We start from the raw sequence: 20,396 nt of genomic DNA, 5'->3' as shown, positions 1-20,396 counted from the left end.
TGCACAGCTCCAAGGTGACTCAGAGCTGCTCTATTCATTACTGGTGAAGCCTCACTAGAGTACTGTGTCCAGTTTTGGGCCCTACCTTTCAAGAAGTAGGTGGACAGTTCAGAACGTCCAGTGCAAAACAAGAATGCTTAGGGGCCTGGGACGCAAAAACTTTTGAGGAAAAGCTGAATGAACTAGGACTGTTTAATCTGGAGAAGAGAAGATTAAGGAGGGAATCAGGAGGGATTTGACAAGTCTTCAAACACCTGAAGGGTGATTACAGAGATGCTGGAGACGGATTTTTCTCTGTGGTACAGGACTAAGAGCTATGGCCTCAAAGTACAGCAGAGGAAATTTAGGTTGGGGATTAGGAGGAACTTTCTGACTATGAACATGGTAAACATTGGAACAGGTTGCCCTAAAGAAACTGTGGAATCTCCATTCTTGGAAATTTTCAAAAACAGGTTAAGTAGACACTTTTTAGGATGATTTAGTCAGGGATGATCCTGCCTTGAGCAGGGGGCTAGACTAGATGACCTTGTGAGGTCTCTTCCAGCCCTATTTTCCTATGATCCTATGGGCAGAAGGCCAAGATGCCACATCTCAACCTGTCCCAGGGCTCCCCAGAACTGTTCAACCCATGGGGAATTCCTTTGGCCCCTTGCAGACTGGGATCACCCCGGAGTTGTGCAAGAGGAGGCATTCTTATGTGGCTCAATACATCAGCCCTTTCATCTACAGGTTGCTCTAGTACCCATCATCAGACATTCAAAGATGGGTTGAGCTGCAAGGATGCTCCCTAATCTTCTGTGTAGACCAGGGTGGGGATACAGCTGTTCAAGTGGTGGCAGAAATCACTGTCACCACTTAAACCATTTGGGCACTGTTCAAGGAGTGGCAATAGGGTCTCTGCAGGGCTCCATGAAAGCTTACCACCGGGTACGCTATCAGGAAGCTACCACTCTCTCCCCCTCTTTGAGATACAGGGAAGGACTCTGGAGTACTGAAGATCCCTCAGGACACAAAAGAGAAGTGCTAGAAAACTTCCTAGGAGAGCAAACTGCCTAATTGGAAGTGCTCCCACCTCTTTTTTTTCTCTTTTTTTTTTTTAAGAAAGAAAAGTTGTTCTACTGTGAAAACCCACTAAGCTTTTTGTGCTAGGAGAAAGAAGTTTCTTACAGCACAAATGTAATGCCTGTCCATAGCTTAAGATACTATTTTGGTAAAATAATATAGGTCTCAATTCGTGAAAATATTCCTACAGAGCAGGGGTGTCAAAGCTAGATCCAGCCTGCAAAACGCATATCACCAGATCCACAGGGTTCCTAAGGGGAGGCTAAAAATGTAGGAGCAAGGCAAGCAGGGACAGGATTCACAACTAAAATCCAGAGTACAGAGCCTCACTGGGGACACATGCTAGTGGCAGGGCAAGCAACAGGTTCATTAAATTCTACATGTAGCTCCTTAACACTGTTTGCCTTTGCCAGGTCTGGATCCAGCCTCTAGGGAGTCCCACAACCTGGATTTTACCCTGCTATTGATGACAAATCCTGCCAGCAAATAACAATTTAAAATTTAGGATGCTGTTAAATAGCTATCTAAATCCGATGATATCAAAAAATAACAACTGCCTTTAAAAATTTTATGCAAGTTGCTGTACAATTCTACATGAAAATCTAATCCATTAACAATGGATACCCAACTCTAATAGCCAAGTTTAGACGCAAATCCATGTAATCAGGTTATTTATACACTTTTCTTATACATCTTAGTGACATTAAAAATAATTCTGAAACCTCCATATAACTTCTTATTGAGGTGGTTAACCATGGTAAGTCAGCCAGAAGATAGGGAAGGGTAGCATCTTAGAGGCCAATTCAAATAAGCATGCACTCATGCTCCTCTGAACCAGTTAGTCTCTAAGGTGCCACTCTGCCCTACTTTCTGAATGACCTCTTACTAGTATCTATAACAAAGTTAACAAAGTTATCAGAGCCAAAATATGTATTACTTTCCTAGGAGAGTATTTCAAATTTCATTCTAAAAGTTCTAGTAAATGTATTGTACACAACTGATTTGATTTTTTGTGGCCAGGACATTGTGTTCTGCATAAAAGTACAAATGCCCTTTATTTTAGCAGACTCTTAAAAATGCTACACATTTCAAATACATATATGCATCCTTTCACTCTTATGGAGGCAGTAAGCCTAAAGTGTTCATTAAGAACATAGTGGAACTTTTGCTGGAAAAGTGATTTGTATATCAAGAGAAAATGTAGTGGTCCGATTTACTTACTTCATGGAAAAAGTAGTATTTGTTCAATTCAGCAACCTATATGGTTATTTCATTCTTTACTCTGCAAAGATTGTCAAAGTGCCGCAAAATATTCATGCAAATCTTAGGGAATGGATTTAATTCTTTGCTATAATGGCAAAATTATTGTAATTAATATGAAATTCACCTGTATACTTTTTTCCTAAGTTGGGTGATGTGTTCATTCATGATACAGTCATTAAAAAGCACATATAACCACTTTATGTACCAACAACATTTAACAAAAATTTACAGAGCTACCAGTTCATAGGAATAGCATGCTACAGTGTAATGGCTACATAATCCTGGGAGCATTATAAAGTATTGAACATAATTAAAGTTGTCTTACTATTAAATATACTAAATTAAAAGTAATGCCTTACCATCTTTGTTAACAGAAGTGACTTTGGCTGGATAAAAACGACAATCAGACCAGCAAGCCAATACCTGATCATTTATATGAAATCCCTACAAAAACAAGTATTTAGAAAGCAAATATTAATAATCTGTACTACTTGAACTAGAAAAATAAACGTACAGAGTTTTCAAGTAAACTTATTCACTAAAAGACTGGAACTGTTTCCTTGTTAGATGTACAAAAGCAAAATCAATGTCCTGCGATAAGACAGCAGCAGTGGCTCATAAGGATATTTTATATTTTACTACAGTGGTTAGAACAATGAAAATTGTAAGAAAAATTAAAGCCATTCTATTTATACTTTAAGCTGCTTCAGGTAGGGACTGTTCCTTCTGCTGTCCGTAACACACCCTGCTCATTCTCAGCACTCAGTCATAACAATCACCAATTCAAACAGGACCAATGTACATGTTGCATTCAGGGTCCTTAAGGGATTTAAAGCGTAGCAGAAATTAACTAGCTGAATAGCAATCTGTTTATAACACTATTTTCTACTTACAGTACAACCTTCATCCTCCTGTAACCCCTCTTTTCTTAGCTGTATTTTCTCTAAGGGGCGAAGGTAAGGACTGTCCCAACAAAACCATTCATCGTATCTGTGGTTCCAGCGTTTGAAGTGAATAAGCACTTTTCCTTCCTCGTAATCAATTTCTTCAATGTGGGCAGGATACCTATTCAAAAATAGGATTCAGTTTAAAGAATAAAATGAGATGTTTCCTATAGTCTCAGGTGGCTGTAATAATACAAGGCGATGCATAGCTATAATGGTTTTCTGGCACTATCAAAAATATAAAAAACATGAGCTGTCTTCTCAATGGGACTGGGACCACAACAACATTCATATACAATTTTCCCCATATATTATTATTTTACTGTTATAAAAGTAGACAGAGATGTTAGTTAAGAGATGTAGAAGTTAGTTAAAACAATCCCCCCCCCCCCAAAAAAAAAAACTACCAAGACAATGTTATACCACTGGATAACCGGATACAATTATACAACAGGGACTATGGTAATGGACTTGACCTCTAAACAGCAGTATCTGCATTCACACCACTGCAAAGTACTGACAGAAAAAAGCTGCTTCAAATATGTTCAAAGGTTCACATACACCATGGCTAGGAAGGACTTCTAGGAACATCTTGCAGGGCTTCATGTAGAACACAAGCCATAATAATGGAAAGCGAAGCAGCTAGCAAGAAAATAAACAGGATGGCTAGAAGATGTTACAATTGCAGAGTTTCTGTCACTCTAACTGCACCTGTGCGGGCTCAGTCCAGGTGTGGGCCCTAGCCACTGGGGCTTCCACCCAGGTTCTGGTCTGGCTGGTCTGAAGGACTGGCCTGCAAGTTGTCAAAGATAGGTAGGGTAGTGCTTGCAGTATAAAGAGGTACCTCCTGGTGGATTCTCAGGAGTTAGTTAAGGGATTTGCAGGAGAAAGCAGATAGACTTAGAAGCATCTGCAAACATGAGTTCTTCATAGACTCAATTCACAAAGAGACCTCCCACATCATGGAAGAGGGAGAGCCAGGGAAGGCATTAGAAGACACAGATGCTAGGGTAAGATAATCAAGAAGGTGGAAACTGGCAGCTTGTGACCTCTAGCAAAAGATAGCACTCCTCTTCCAGACTTGCTCCATCTTACTGGAGAATAGGTATGAAGCTCCAGCATCAGAGAAGAAGCCTACTCCAATGGCAAGAGAAGGCAAGCCATGCACCCCTGGGAAGGAGGAGAAGAAAAAGGGAGGGGGGACCAATGCTGCCAAGAGGAAACAATGGGTGGTAGTGGTTGGTGACTCCCTCCTGCAGGTCACAGAAGCATCCATCCTGCTGCCCAAAGTGTTAGCTTAGGACATGTGCTACCTGCCAAGAACCCACAGCCAAGGTGTCATAGAATGATAGCTGAGACTCACCCAGCCCTCTATTATCCCATGTTACCCATCCATGTGGGCACTGACAACACTGTCAGGGGTGGCATTCAGCAGATCAAGACCGACTACATGGCTCTGGGCACATAGGTGGAGGAAACATTGATTCTTTTAGTCAAGGATAGAGGCATGGCTAGAAACAGACATCCTGAAGATCAACATGCGACTAATACATCACCAGCATGGCTTTCATTTCTTTGACCATGTCAGTGTTCCAAGAACTACTCAGAAGAGTTGGGGTCCACCTGACAAAGAGAGGGACGAGTGTCTTTGCACACAGGCTTGCCAACCTAGGGAAGAGGGCTTTAAACTGAGTTCACCAGTGGATAGAGACACAAAAGCTCATAGCAGAGATGTGGGGTGGAACATTTTCCAAAACGGAAAATTTTCCAGTGCTGTATTTTTCTGTGGGAAATTTTCCATTCCTAAAAATCCATTGTTTCATAAAATTCATTAGCATCAATGAATGGATGCCAGTACAATATTAGGCAAGCTTAGCAGTTTCAAAGTTGTAATTCCAGTTCTCAAAATGATTATCCCTAGAAAGTGTGAAAGAGAGTACATATATTTTTCTTGATTTGAAAACAGAAGGTAAACACACAATAATCAAAACCAAATATTAAGTTATGAATTCACCTAATTGGCTATGCAGGTCAAATCAAAACCAAAACTAAAATTATTATTTCAGCTCAGACTGCAAATGAAAGCAAAACCAAAACTGAAGTTCAAGCCCCTGAAGGAAGGAAGGAAGGAAGGAAGGAAGGAAGTTGGTAGATGTAAATATTGTGGGCAGAGAATATGCTAACAATGCAACAAGAATAAAGAAACATTTAACAACATGAAGAAACTGTCCTGAAAGGCTACAAGCCATATACAAAAAGCTAACACACCAAAGTGCTGGAACATCATCTGAGAAGTCTACTTCAGGAATCCTATGCAAGTAAACAAACTAATACGTTAAACAACACACAGTATAGACTAGCATCTATATTGTTTTTAAAACATTATCGTTTTAAAAGTTGTTAATGCAACTCTGGACTTTTATTTATTTAAAATATTTGTATCCTGCTTTTCTGCTTCCACTACGTACCCAAAGTGGCTTAGGCTTAACAATATATATATATTTTTAATTACCCAATAGATAAATAGTTAACTATTTAAACCCAGCAGAGCAAGCTTAGTCCTCTGGCCAGTGACAGAGGCCAGACTATACTTCCCTTTGGTTCTGCAGTCCCAGGGCAACTAAGCAGCACATTGAGCAGCAGAGTGTTCTTTCTGGCAGAGAGGGGGGAAGCAAGCTCTCCACCACTTCTCCTTCTCCTTCTGATGAAGCCAAACTAGAATAGCCTGAAATAAAAATATTTTCTCCCTTTTGTTGCAGGAACTTGGTAGCTCAAGTGAAACAGCAGATTTGCAAAAAATGGAAAATGAAAATGTTGAGCTGCCAGGTCTGGGGGAAGAGGAAGCCAGATCCTCACTTTCAAACTCACTGTCACCAGATATGCGATCCACCATGAGTGGCTATTCAAGACAGTCAAGCTTTTTTTAATCAAGCTTTGTAGTCAAAATGTCAAAAGATCAAGAAAAAGCAGATGAGACATTACTTCAAGCTATATTTGCAAGTGGTACACCTCTTTCCATAACTTTAAATCAATACCAGAATGAATATTACAAACTAATTTGCCCATCATATAAGTTACCATTGTGTTATCACTTATCACGTTCTCTCTTAGAGAGTATGACAGAGTTCAAACAATGGTTAGTCAAAGGATTGGTCAAGCAGAATCACTGACTCTGATGTTAGATGGATGGACTGATATACAAGGAAATCCTTTATTAAACATTATGTTAGCAACACCTGTACCAATATTCCTGAAAGCAATTGCTGCCATACCTTCTCATCATACAGGTGAATACATAGCCAAATTACTGAGTGAAGAGATTGAAAGTGCAGGTCCCTCCAGGGTACAAGCCCTTGCAACTGATCATGTGAGGAACTTGAAAGCTGCATGGCAAATATAAAGGCAAAGTATCCTCATTTAATAGTATTGGGCTGTCTTGCTCATGGGCTGAATCGTCTGGCAAAGGACATAGTAAATGTAAATACAATGAAGACAATACTGGCAAACTGCAAAGCGATTGTGAAGGTATTCAACAATTATGATGTTGCTAATCAGACTTTGAAGAAATTCAGAAAGAGAAGCAGGGGAAGGAAAGTGCACTTATATTGCTAGGAGAAACTAGATGGGGCTCGGCTACAACATGTTTACATAGTTTGCCGCGCACAAAGAACTGTTTGCAGTGTGCTTCAATAGATGACACAGTATCCCAGATTATCCCCGTTAAGATTCGGAAATAAATATTTGACAACAGTGTGTTCTAAATTTGAGTTTAAAGAGCATTCAATTTGCTACTACCAGTTTCAGTGGCTATCAAGAAACTTGAAGGAGATACACCAAGCCTTTCAAATATTCCAGAGATATTCAGACAATGGAATGAAAATCTAATTGAGCTTTTGCCTCCTTCACCTCTATCCAAAAAATAAGTAGTAGTAAAACACATGTTTACTAAGAGATCTGAGTTTTGCTGTCATCCCATTCATCTGTCAGCAAACCTTTTGGATCCTCAACACAGAGGACAACATTTATCAGAAGATGAATTATCTACTGCCCTCAATACAATTATGGAAGTAGCTAAGAATGTCCCCAACATCGATGAAATAGCTGGGATGGCAGACATTGCCAAGTACCATGCAAAAGAAAAACTTTGGAGCAAAGACAGCATTTGGCAGGCAGCAGAGAATATGTCTCCTCTCACATGGTGGAAGGGATACTGTAACACCCAGCTGCTGACTGGGATTGCTCTAAGGATCCTAAGCATTCCACCAACAGCAGCTTCTTGTGAACAGAACTGGACAGTTTTCAGCTAAATCAACACAAGAGAGAGGAACAGACTAACAAACGAACGCACTGCTAAGCTTGTTTGTATTTCTCAAAATCTCTTGCTTATGGAGAATCAGTCAGAAGCACAATCAGTGAAGGAGATGCAGTATGATGATAAGTTGCCCTTGCCCATAGACGCATTGGTAAAACCGTCCTTTAGCGAAAGAGAATGTGGTTCCAGTCGTTCTGAATCAGATTTGTCTCAATCTGATTCTGAAATGGAACTAATAAGTAGTGCAAGTGATTCTACAGGTAGTGACAGTGAAAATGAAGGTGCCGCACTGACTTCAGTGGAAAAGAGTTAAACTGTTGAAGTAGATTAGTGGACAACCATGGTACATCATGCACAGTTCTTTGGGTGTGCTAAAATTAGTGTGTCAACAGTTTTCAGTGTCTTTGGGGTTTTTTTCTTAAATTTAAACAAAACAATGTAAGGGAAGTACATGCTATTGTGTATTATGTTTACATTATTACAAGTATTCCAATAAAAATAATTTCTTTTCACATAAAGCTTTGCATTTGTTTGAATATAACATTTAAACCACATTAAGTGTGCTATATTTAATTTTTTTCCCAATCATATATTTCAATTAAAATACTTGTGGCTATTGGGACATAAAATGAACACGGGGTATTTTTTTTTAGTTTTGTTTACTAAGTATAAGCCAAATAAACATGCTAAATCAGATCGTGCTCTATTTAGGGCGTTGGAAAATTTTCCAGAAAATGTACATCTCTGTTGCTTACCTTGTTTGCTGTGGGGACAAGTGTTCCTCAGTGGAATAAATTAATTAAAACTAAAAGCTGACTGGACTTTATGGACGCATCCACACATGCAAGCAAGTCAGTTTGCATCAGCTCAAATAGAAGCAGTGCAAATTTGAAGGGCTTTCTGCCTCAGCGTACATGCCCGGACATGCACTTTGCTGTGAAGCAAATTGTGCCACTTCAGACAAAATAACCTTGCCTGGCTCTGCCCGGATCTGCAGCCAAGGGAATTTAGAGCCCAGGGCCAGCACTGGCCCCAACAGTATAAAAACCTGCCCTAGCCAGCAACTCAGGGCTACTTGCCCTCAGGAGCTTCCGGGGTATTTTGTTATAGCATACACCCATTAGCCCCCATACAATAGGGGCTACTAGTTAGCCAGGTGGATGTTAGGGCCCACGGTATTTAAATGTTGCCTGGGCAACATGGGGGACTGGGCAATTAGTATCTGGCAACACTAACTCTTGTGCCAAATGGACTGCTGAAGCAGCATCCCAAATTCACTTCTTAAAATACCCTAAAATCCATGTTCTTCCACATTTAGAACAAAAGAGAGGGACTGATCAGATGGGCAATGTTTTATTGCTATATTTGCAATTTTAAAGCAATCTGGAAGCCTACCAGTGGCTCTAGCATCATAATAAAATAAATCCTAAATATCTATATGACTTAATGTTTGCTTTCGGTTTCCTTATCACATGATGGGTGTGCAATGGGGGAGGGGGTTTGCAGGAGTGGGGTGGGAAGGGGGATGTGGGTGTGTATGGGGGGGTGTGGAGGAATGTGGGGGATACAGGTCAGTGTGTGGGTAGATGTGGGAGCTGCTTAGGTGAGGTGAGTCCCCTGCCCCACACAGGGCAGAGCCCTGCCTGCACAGCACGTGGACCACCGATGAGCAGAACAAGCTGGAGGCTGGAGACAGCTGGGGAAGTCTCCAGCTCATCTGCAGGGGCACATCTCCAGCCCCCTGCTCATCTCCAGACCCAAAAGACCAGAGACGAGCAGGGGAACTAGCAGGAGGCCAGAAACAAGCTCCTGGAAATGAGCTGGAGACGTTCCCCTGCTCATCTCCAGCCTCGGGAGACTATGAAGCCCTGCCTGCTGCTGCTACAGCCAGTGAGCAAGTGTGGGGGGCTCGGGCCTGGCAGGAGAGCGAGTGGGAAGCAGGGGAATGAATAAGGGTGGGGAAACGAGCAGAGGCGGGGGCTGGAATTGGGTGGGCCCCCACCCCATGGTCCCCTGCCCACCTCCTTCAGCCCCCCCAACCCCCTACTTACCTGGCACAAAACTAGGTCCAGGTCCCTGGAGCTTGCATTGCTGCATGCCCCACACAAGCAGACAACATGCTTCAGCACCTGGGTGAGGGCCAGCCATAGAAATGCTCTGGCTGGGTACCAGAGCATCTCTGTGGATGACCGAGCCTCTGGCTGCCTCATGGCGTGGTCCCGGACTGTGCCCTGCTCCACTTTTTCCCCCTGGGTATTTTTTTTACCCTTATATTCAGGGATCTAATTTTGCCCCTGCACTGCAAATTTGCAGTGCAGGGAATGTTTTTAGGTTCCAGCACGCGCCACTTGCAGCATCTCAAAGGAGGCTGAGATGCTGCAAGACATACGCGTGTCCTTGCCTAGACATGCCCTATGAGGAAACCAGCTCCACAGTCAGTCTGATGGAGGAACAGCCTGCTATGCATATGAACAAACGTACTTCGTTTTATGCCCTGTTAAGTATTTGTGTACATCTGCATGCACTCCACAGCTCTAGCTGACTGACCCCAAAATAACTTATTTCCAAGTTCTAGCAAGTATCTTCTGGTCACCTTAGAAATTGATGGAAACTTCCAAATCACAGGGCCTGCACGTGGGGCTGCACTGAGGGCAGCAGCGCAGGGCTGCGTTCCTCAAACCAGTGGCAGGTGCAGGAGGCGTGTCACTGGAGCAGTGCAGGGTGAGCAGCAGCAGGCAAGGCGATCCCCACACAGCTTCTCTGCTTCCTGCCACGCCAGGTCACAGAGGAGGGAAGCAGGGCACAGCAGCAAGCAGGCCTGCTGTTCCCTGCCAGCACAGGTAAGGCAACTTCAGCAGTAAGGCATGGACACAGGGAACAGAAGCTGAGCCCAGATGTGACCTGCCCCTGCCCTGTGCAAAATTGAGGGCCCACATGCTCCCCCCCTACAATTCCTTGGCTCCCTGGTACCTCTCCGGAGGAGCCGCTGGGCTCCAACTGCCCCACAAGCCAGCCCAGCCGGGGCCCATGCTCAGCCCCCACAATTTTTTTTTCCTCCCTCTGCCCACGAGTTACCACCGAAAACCATGGTTACTCAAAACTGTATATCGTGGTAGGCAAAATGGTATACAGAATATTAACTACAGATAGTCAAAATTGTGGCTGGCAAAACCATGCTCAGCGAGGGAAACCTGTAATGCCACGTTTACTGCAGTCTTCACGAACGGGCAGCTAGCTAACACATGACAAGCATAATTGCCAACAAAGACAGGGAAGAAGTCAGACAGCCCAGTGCATTTTTAACCAGGGTGCCAGGGCATGCTGAGATGCTGTCAAATCCTTTGAAGAATGCCATGAGGTTCCAGGATTTAAGCAAGGTGTGAAGACATAAATAGATGAGCTATGTAGGTAAACAGGCTCAGGCTTGTCCCTGCCTGAAGAGACAGGGATAACCTGCAAGGGCTGCTTAGGGACCCTTATGCCCCAAACACACCCACTCCCTGCCTCACACACTTGGAGGGAGGGGCTATGGGCTGGAGCCGAGGGTCAGGTGATGGGGCATTCAGTCAGGACTGGCCATCAATGTTTACAGATGGATCTGGGTACAAAAAAGGTTGGGAACCACTGCACGAAGGTACTGAAGGAACTGGCTGACAATTTCAGAGCTACTAGCTTTCCTCTCTGGGAACTCAGGGAGGTTGGGTGACTGGAAAAGGGCAAATATAGTGCCTATCTTTAACAAAGGAAAGAAAGACAATCCAGGGAATTATACACCTCTATATCTGATCTGGATACCTGGTAAGATCATGGAGCAGGTGGTCCTCAATGGACCTACAACGAGGCACCTTCATGAAAACAAGGTGATCAGGAAGACCCAATACAGATTCTTCAAGAACAAGTCTGATTTCCTTCTATAAGGAAAGCTGGGGGCAGGGGGAAAAACACGGGCACAAGTGGGTATAATACACTTTGACTTGTTTAACAAGACTTCTGACATAGCTTGTTAATGAGAATATCATAGGAGACTAAGGAAATACAGACTACATCAGAGGCAGGCAATTATTCTGGGCAGAGGACCACTTACTGAGTTTTGGCAAGCCATCAAGGGCCACATAACAGGTAGCCAGGGGCAGATAAATATTAATTTTCTAAATTTTTTAGGAGCCCTGTGGGCTGGACAGAATGGCTGGGTGGGCCGCATTTTACCCACCCCTGGACTAGGTAGAATATTGTACGGTGGATAGGAAACTGGCTGGATCATTTTACTCAATATCTAGACGGGCAGAGGTATCACATGGGGCTTTTCAGGGGCCTGCATTGGATGTGGTGTTCTTCAACATCTTATTAATGATTTGGCTAATGGGATTTAGTGCACACTTAGCAGATTTGCAGTTGACACCATGATGGGCAGGGCTGTAGACACTGGAGGCAAGGCTGGGATCCAGAATGACCTGGGCAGACTAGAAGAGTGACCCACAATCCAGATGAAATTCAACAAGAACAAGTATAAAGTTCTGCACTTTGCATGCAGTTATTTCATCCCAAGACACACACTGGGAAATGACTGGCTAGGCCAGTGGGTCACCAACCCAGGGATCCCGATCTACTGGTAAACCCCAGAGTCTCTTTGGGTTGATCCAGGGCTGGGGGGACAGCTGGGCGCACACACACACACACCAGCAGCCCCAGCCCTAGCAAGTCAATCTCTACAGGAGGGAAGGTGTGGGGGCAGCCCACAGCAGCAGCTACTTCACCCCAGAGCACAAGTCCCCAGGGCCTCCACCAGATTGTGTTCAGTGGTGGTCCCCGGGGCCTCCACTGGACTGAACCCAGAGGCAAGAGCCCCCACCCCCCACGCACCCCTGTGCCACAGAGAGTCCCTGGGCCAGCCAGGCCAGGGCCTGACTCCACTTCTGTGCCAGAGCTGAGCTGCACTGGGCCATGCCCATCCAGTGGCCAGAGGAGCCTCAGCTAGGTCTAGGACTCTGTGGCCCAGGGGCCCATGGGGAGGGGGGCTCCCACTGCTGAGTACAGCCCGGCAGAGGCCCCGGGGGCCTGTGCCCCCCATGACCTGTGATCCGGGATGAGGCGGCTGCCTGCTGCAACCAGAGCACAAGTGCAGAGGCATGGGCCCCTGAGGCCTCCACCAGGCTGCGCCGAGCAGTGGGAGCCCCCACCCCCATGGGCCCCGGCTCAGTCCAACCCAGCAGTGGCAGAAAAGTAGGATAAGGGTCAGACGTAGGCCTGGGACTCTCTGCAGCCCAGGGGCCCATGGCGGCGGGGGGGCTCTCACCACTGGTCATAGCCCAGCGGAGGCTTTGGGGGCCCAGACCCCCCCACCTGTGCTCCAGAGGCCTATGGGGTGTCCCCCCCCACCTGTGTTCCGGAGGGCTCAGGGGTATGTGCCCCCTGTAGCAATTTTAAGTTTACTATTGTCAATTAAGCTTGTTATTGTACTTTTATATGTTGTCATTGCATTTTTATATAGCAAAACAAGTATTCTTTTTTACGATACTTGGATGTATGGATGAATGATTGGTAAAAGCAGAAATAAGCTATGTGTTAACAAACAAGTTACCAAATGGTAAGCTATACTAAGAGGAGGCTGAAAAGGTAAATTGAGAATCCAGTCCGTACCAGGCGAAGAATAAAGATGGACAGAAAAGATAAGATTGAAGACAAGGTCTGCAACATCTCAAAGCTAGAGACTCTGGACACAGCCGACACCAGTGATAATGGAAGAATGTTGTAAACAGAGTGATTGAAGAGCAATATCTAAAAGGCAATGATGCATGGGTCTAACTGCTTGTCAGGTTGGAAAAGTACTAAGATTTCAAACAAAGGAGCCACAGAATCAGAAAAGGCAGATCAGTCACCCAACACCAACTTGATAACCCCTATAAAGGAGAAAAACTTGGGAGCAATAGATGGGACACTCTGAAACTTCACTGGAACACAGACGTCCCATTCTGAATCTCTCATGCTCACTAGACTGCCCACCTGAGTGTAGCACTGAGGAATGGACTTCAGTAACTATAATACCTGCAGAGTGATTATAAGTGGGATTGTGTGTATGCATGTATAAGAGCTCTTTTGAATATTATAATCAATAAACACAGCATCTTGTCTTCTCTCCCTCATAAGGTCTCGCTCACCATTTGAGCTAATTAGTAATTTGTGTAACACCCCCACCTGTGCTCCGGAGACCTCAGGGGCCTGTGCCCCACCCCCCACCGGTACTCTGGGCACAGTGGGCAGGCAGCAGCAGTCTCCTCCACCCAAAGCACTGGGGGGAGGGGCACAGGCCCCCAGGGCCTCCACCGGGGTGCGTCCAGCAGCTGGAGCCTACCCCCATGCCCCTGGACCACAGAGACTTCCAGACCTGGCCAGGTCTGGCCCAATGCCACATGCATCCAGCTGCTGGGTGGGTATGGCTCAGCACATCAGCACCACACAAGTGGGGTCGGGCCCCAGCCCAACTGGGTCTGGGAAGATCTGGTCATCCAGAAGCACGTGGGGAGGGGGTGATTCCCACCCCTGGGCACAGCGACCTTGGGGGCCTGTGCCCCCCCACCGTGTGCTCAGGATGGAGGCAGCTGCAGGCTGCCTGCTGCACCCCAAGCACAGGTTGGGGGGGGGGAACATGGGCCCCTGGGGCTTCTGCCAGGCTGCTCCTAGTGGCAGGAGCCCCCTCTCCGCCCCCATGCACCCCTGGGACAACCAGGGACACAGAAGGGTTGAGCAGCCCCTTGGGTACACATGGGATCCAGGATGCAATCCTGGCTACATGTGTGCCCCTTTTCCCCTGCTGCAACCACCCACAGCCACTGGCCAGGCTTCCCTGCGGCCCTACCCACTCCCCCTTCAGGGGGCTGCTCTCGAGCGACTGGGAACTTGGGATGGGGGTGGGCCAGGGCAGAGCTGCAATCTGTAGCCCACACACTCCAGGCAAGTGCAGAATTGAAAAAAAGAAACAAGCTTATCACGTGTGGAACATCTACTGCTTAAAAGTGTTTCCTATAGAGTAGACTACAGTAGTAACTAGTGCTCTCCTGTTTTCTCTTTTTATAGTAATAAAAAAATACATACCTAGCTAGCTAGCGTTAACAATGAGTGACAAACCCAGGCCATCTAAAAAGAAACCGAAAACCTACAACTTCCATTTGGAATGGGAAAGTGAATTTCTCTTCACAATGCTAAAAGATAAGTGCATGTCACACAACTATATCAATAAGTAAAAAGGGGAATTTAGAAAGACACCACACAACAATGAATAGCAAATTCAAGGACCGTTTCCCCTTGAAAGCATGCTTAGTGCAAAGGAAGTCAGTCAACTGAAGGCTGCTTTGAAAGGTCAACAGTTATTTTTTACTAAACCAGCAGCAAAAGGGAAGACAGACCTCTACTGAAACATCGTTTCGTGTTTCCCATGTGATGACAAAACATAAGAAATAGTTCACAGACGAAGAAATACTTAAAGAGGCAATGACTGTGGCAGCTGACTGTTTTTAAAGTCTTTAAATAAGAGGAGGAAATAACAACGACAATCCAGAGCACATCACTTGGTAGCAAGATGGGTGGAATCTTTGTCTAAAGACGTCTTTCAGCAACTACACCAGAACTTGAATGACTCCAAATGCTTTTCACTGCAGTTCGATGAATCAGTCAATATGACCAACACAGTCGAAGCAATTGCTTTTGTTTGCATGGTTTTTAAGGATGCGACAACTAAAGAGGACTTTGACTGTTTTGCCCCTTAAAGAGAGAACAAAAGGTGAAGATAAGGAATTCAAAAAAATATGTGTCTGAGAAAAACATTCCAATCAAGAAACTTGTTTCAATCGCAACAGATGGTGCACCTGCCATGCTTGGCGCAGAAGCTGGCTTTGTTGCATTTTGCAGAAATGGTCCTGATTTTCCTTCTTTTGTGAATTACCACTGTATAATCCACCAGCAAACCCTGGAAAGTAAAGTTATGGACTTGTCACGTAATGAAAGCCGTCATCAGAATTGTAAATTCAATTCAAGCAAGAGACCTTCAGCACTGCCTGTTTAAATCCTTGATGAAGTGGACGCTGTTTACAGTGAGCTGGTTCTCCATGCTGATGTGAGGTGGTTAAACAGGTGGAAAGTTGTGCAAAGATTTTTGGATCTGATGCCGAAATCATTACTTTTCTACAATCAAGAAATGAAATGTGCAATGAGCTGTCAAACAATGCACGGCTGCTAGACTTTGGGTTCCTTACAGATATAACATCCAAACTGAACAAGCCGAACTGCAAACTGCACAGAAAGGACAGAGACTTATCACATATGATCAGTGCAGTGAATGCATTCAAATTGAAACTGGGTCTGTGGTCCTCCCAGTTAAAGGACAAAATATTGCAGCACTTCCTGAGTCTGGAGAAAATACTAGGAAAAAAAACTGACACAGAAAAATGGTTCCACCCAGAAAAGTTCTGTGCAAACCTGACCAAATTAGCAGAGGAATTCAACAGGCGATTTCAAGAATTGGATGCAATGGAGCCAATCTTCATGTGCATCTCAAATCCATTCCTTCCAGTAGACATTGGTGGTTTGGCTGCAATATTCCATCAGATGTTTGATTCACAAAGTAGTGGAATTGATATGGAGATAATTACTATGCAAAGTGACATTGAGCTAAAAGCCAGACCATGGGACAGTGATTTCTGGGGACTTGTAAACCAAGAAAAGTAACCCCTTCTATTGACCTGTGCTTTAAAAGCAGAAGCTTACTTTGGTTCCACCTATATATGTAAGGTGGCGTTCTCACAAATGAAGATAATCAAGTCCAAGTACCACACCCGCCTCACAGATGCCCATCTGGAGGACTGCATCTGACTAGCTGTTTCAAACTACAACCCAAACTACAAGACACTGGCAGATAATGTGCAAATGACAAGTGTCACACTAAGACTCAGTAAATAGGGAAAGTATATAATTATGCACATTAAGCATTTGATCTCAGCTGTATATAACATAAATATACTGTTATTTCTACATTTTCTTTCAGCTGAGCCTTGCCCCTTTGCCCACTGGGACACATCCCAGTGATTTGGTGGGGGGAGAAGCACAGTAGATCCTGGGGTGCTCTTTACTTCCAAAAACTGATCTTCACCATAAAAAGCTTGGAGACCACTGGGCTTAGGCTGTAGTGCCGCAGACAAGGACCTGGGGGTGACAATATACCAGTGATTCCCAAAGTCTGTGCTACAGCACACTACTGTGACACCAGATCCCCTTGTGTGAGGAGGTAAATGTTCTTCTCCCTTGTCCAGCACCCTGGGTCTCCCACAGCTACTCCAGCAACACCTGCAGCTATTACTCTAGGAACTGCCATCACCACTACTACCTTCCCTACCCCAGACAGGACCTGTGCCAGCACCCCTGACCAACAGGCCCATACTTTACAGTCGGGCTCATCCCCTCCACTCCATCCATGCTCCCGGTACCAGCAGGAGTTGCTGTGGTGATGCTCACTAGCAGGTTTGACCCCACAGCAGACTCAGCAAAGTGAAGTCCTGCCCTTAAGTGAAACCAGCTAGATCAGCTATTCTCAGTTTTTTTTTTTAGACTCAAGGCCACTCTCCGTATCACATCTGAATTTAAATCTATTACAGTGATGTTCAACTAGGCTGCTGCAAAAGATAAAAAGGTTGAGAATCTCTGGTGAAAAGACAAATCCTTTACTTAAAGCAAGACTTATTGGGGTAATTTTTTACAGCAGTATATCTCAGCAGTGGTATGATTTCCTCTGGCAAGGGAATGGAATGGGTTACATACTTAAAGACTGCTTTTGGATGTAAAAGTGAAGCATGGCACCAAATTTAATCCAGGGGAAAAGTATGTCCCAGGTTCCAAAAGTCTGAGAAACAATGCATTAGCTAAACAAGCCAAAAATGTGCTTTGGTTGCAAAAAAGAGCAACAGTATGCTGGGCTCTCTTAATACAGTGTCACTTGCAAACGAAGGGGAGTCTAAATCAGCACTAGAAGACTCACCTGGAGTACTGTGTCCATTTTCGGGCCCCAAACTTCAAGAAGGTTGTAGACAAAGATTGTTAAGAGTCCAAGAGAATGAAAAATTATCAGAGGCCTGGGAAGGAAGACTTCTAAGGAAAGGCTGAATGAACGAGGGTTATTTAGTCTGGAGAAGAGAAGATCAAGTGGAGATTTGGTAACGGTCTTCTTCAAACACTTGAAGGGTGATTATAGAGAGGATGGAGATGGGCTTTTCTCTCTAGTCATAGGGGACAAGACTAAGAACAACGGCCTCAAACTGTAGCAGAGGAAATTTAGGTTGGAGGTTAGGAGGAATTTTCTAACTATAAAAGTTTCCAGGGACGGGGATTCCACAAAGGCAGGCTAGACAGACATTTGGCTGAGATGGTTTAGTTGCGGATGATCCTGCCTTGAGCAAGAGGGCTAAACTACATAACTTTGTGAGGTCCCTTCCAGCTCTACTTTCTTATTATCCAACAGGCTAATTTCAGTGTTAGAAATTCAAGTGCAGCTCATGATCATTTTATTTTTACTATGTACTTTCAAAATCACATGAACAAAAAACTTTTCACAAGTACTGTTTTAGGATTTTTAAAGAAATAAAAATAGGTTGTACATACATCAAAGAGAATACAAGAAAGGTAAAATCCTGTTTTTAAGTTTCATATCAAGCTTTTATGAAAACGCATTTCTTTTACCGCATTAATTTTGTACAATGCCAGAAGAGAGAGCATTTCAAATTATCACTAATACAGCTATCAAGTTAATGAGGAAGAGATTGGCAATTTGTTTCCCACTGGGTAAGTGTCTGAATTTGGATTTAGGAACCTCTTTCAAATAAAAAACCACAACCCACAAGGAACACTTCAGGACTCACCGTTTAGACAAAAGCAAAGTGCCCCAATCACCCATATCAATCCTTTAAAATACTGTTGCTACTCCATTCTAGGACTCAAATGCCAACACCCCCAAGAATGTTCTGCTAAATTTACCTCATAATTAGGACTATGTGAAATTTTGCCACCAGTTTTGTTTCAACGCTGTTTCAACTCGTTTTGAGACCAAAACAGCGAAATCAAAACGAAACAGGTATCATCAAAACAGCCTCAAAACAAAAACAAGGCACATCAAGATGTTTCGAAATTTTCTAGAAACATTTCAACTTTTGAGGCTGAAGCTGGGCTTGCCTTCAATTGCCTGCAGGGAAAGAGAAACTAAAGTAGGGAGAGGGAGGAGGGGAGAGCAGCCGAAGGAAGAAGGAGTGCTTTTATTATTGACCGTTTAGCCAGCCAGTGACTGGCATCCTTCCCTGGGGTCCCTTCCAACTCCAAGGCTCTGGTGGAGGGGTGGAAAAATAGCATGTCATGCATTTTGCATGTCAGCAGCTAGGAGTACAGGGCTCCAGAACCCCCCTGCACCCATCTCCTTAACAGCTGGTAGGCTTCATGGCTGCAGCAGGGCCTAGCAGGCCTGCAGTTTTCACCCCCCTCTGCCCCAAGACAGACATAGTCCCATAAGCACCCATGACATGAGTTTTGCCTGTCAGCAGCTAGAGGTGCAGGGCCCCAGAACCCAGAAGCCCCTATACCTATGTCCTTGACAGCTGGCAGGCTTTGTGGCCTCAGCAGGGGCTAGCAGGCCTGCAGCTGTCACCCAGCTGCACCTTAACACAGTGTCACACATGTCACGAGTTCTGCTTGTCCACAGCAAGTTTTGCTTTTCAAGACTTTGGGGTGCAGTTTCCCGGAATCCCCTGCACCTATCTCTTTGAAACTTGACAGGCTTCATGCCCTCAGAAGGGGCTACCACTCCTGCAGGTTTCAACCAAATCAGGCCAGAAATGACAAAGTTATAGGCTGTTTCAAGACTCCCCATTATAACCTACATGCAAAACGTTGAAATAGCGTCAAAACAGCGAAACTGATGTTCCGACAGAACGGAACAGCTGCTTTGAATCAAAACAAAATTGAAACAGAACGCTGTTCCATCGACGCATCAAAAGGCTGGCCAAAATGGAATGCTGCCATTTCGCACAGCCCTACTAATAATTACACCTTTGAAATAATATTTTAAAGGAGTAAGAGTTGAAAGATTACCACTTTAAAATGCAGCAGGCCTACAAAGATGAAGTTATTAAACTAAGCATCATAAAACAATTGAGCTTGGCATCAACTGGAAAGAAAACAATACAGCAGGTCTAACCAGAATGACAGCAAAAAAAAAAAATCAAATACAAAACGAATATTTTGCTCTCCTAACGTAATGAAAGAATGAACACTCTACCACCTCAAAGATGGGAAAGTAGTTAATTCAGTGGATCGCAATCTGGATGCCATTTTTGGAAGAGGCATACAGAGTTAGACCTAGTAGGGCTACAGCAGGACTGAGTACTCCTGTGATTCAGGAGCCCACACTTTTACCACAGCCCTTCCCTGCCTGGCTCCGCACAAGGCACATGGAGCAGTTCCACCTGGCCACAGCAGTAGTATCACCCTAGTTAAGAAACATGAGGGCAAACTGAGGCAGTAAAACGGTGGTTCTCAACAAGGGTGCTCCCAAAGTTAGAGAGGTACCCCAAACCCAAAAATAGTTGAGAGCCACTGAGTAAGATAACAAGTGCTCAGAAAATACCAGGAAAGGGACCATTTCCACACTACAGACAGACACCCCATCCCACCGCATAACTCGACTGCCTGACCTAACAGACAGTTTCTTCCTGATCCCAAATTTAGCAGTTAAATATGACCCTGAGTGGAAGAGCAAAACCCTCTAGCCAAGAAGCTCTGGTTTTTTT

General features: G+C 44.5%; 1 protein-coding gene across 12 annotated transcripts in view; it reads right to left on the bottom strand.

Annotated features, from left to right (window-relative positions):
• PHF20 (PHD finger protein 20) overlaps nt 1-20,396 on the bottom strand; it is a 210,843-nt gene that overhangs the window by 164,989 nt on the left and 25,458 nt on the right. For all 12 annotated transcript variants that reach the window (XM_090064537.1, XM_090064533.1, XM_090064535.1 and 9 more), the window contains 2 exons: nt 3,219-3,390; nt 2,685-2,769 (listed from right to left, as the gene is read on the bottom strand). In XM_090064537.1, the coding sequence (XP_089920663.1) occupies nt 2,685-2,769; nt 3,219-3,390 (257 nt within the window). The remainder of the gene's footprint in view (nt 1-2,684; nt 2,770-3,218; nt 3,391-20,396) is intronic.

This window comes from Crocodylus siamensis, chromosome 10 (genome assembly GCF_052110815.1).
Source record: "Crocodylus siamensis isolate JL-2025a chromosome 10, ASM5211081v1, whole genome shotgun sequence".
NCBI classification, from domain to species: domain Eukaryota; kingdom Metazoa; phylum Chordata; order Crocodylia; family Crocodylidae; genus Crocodylus; species Crocodylus siamensis.
Note: the sequence above shows the minus strand (reverse complement) of the source record. Positions and strands in the feature narration are given on the sequence as shown.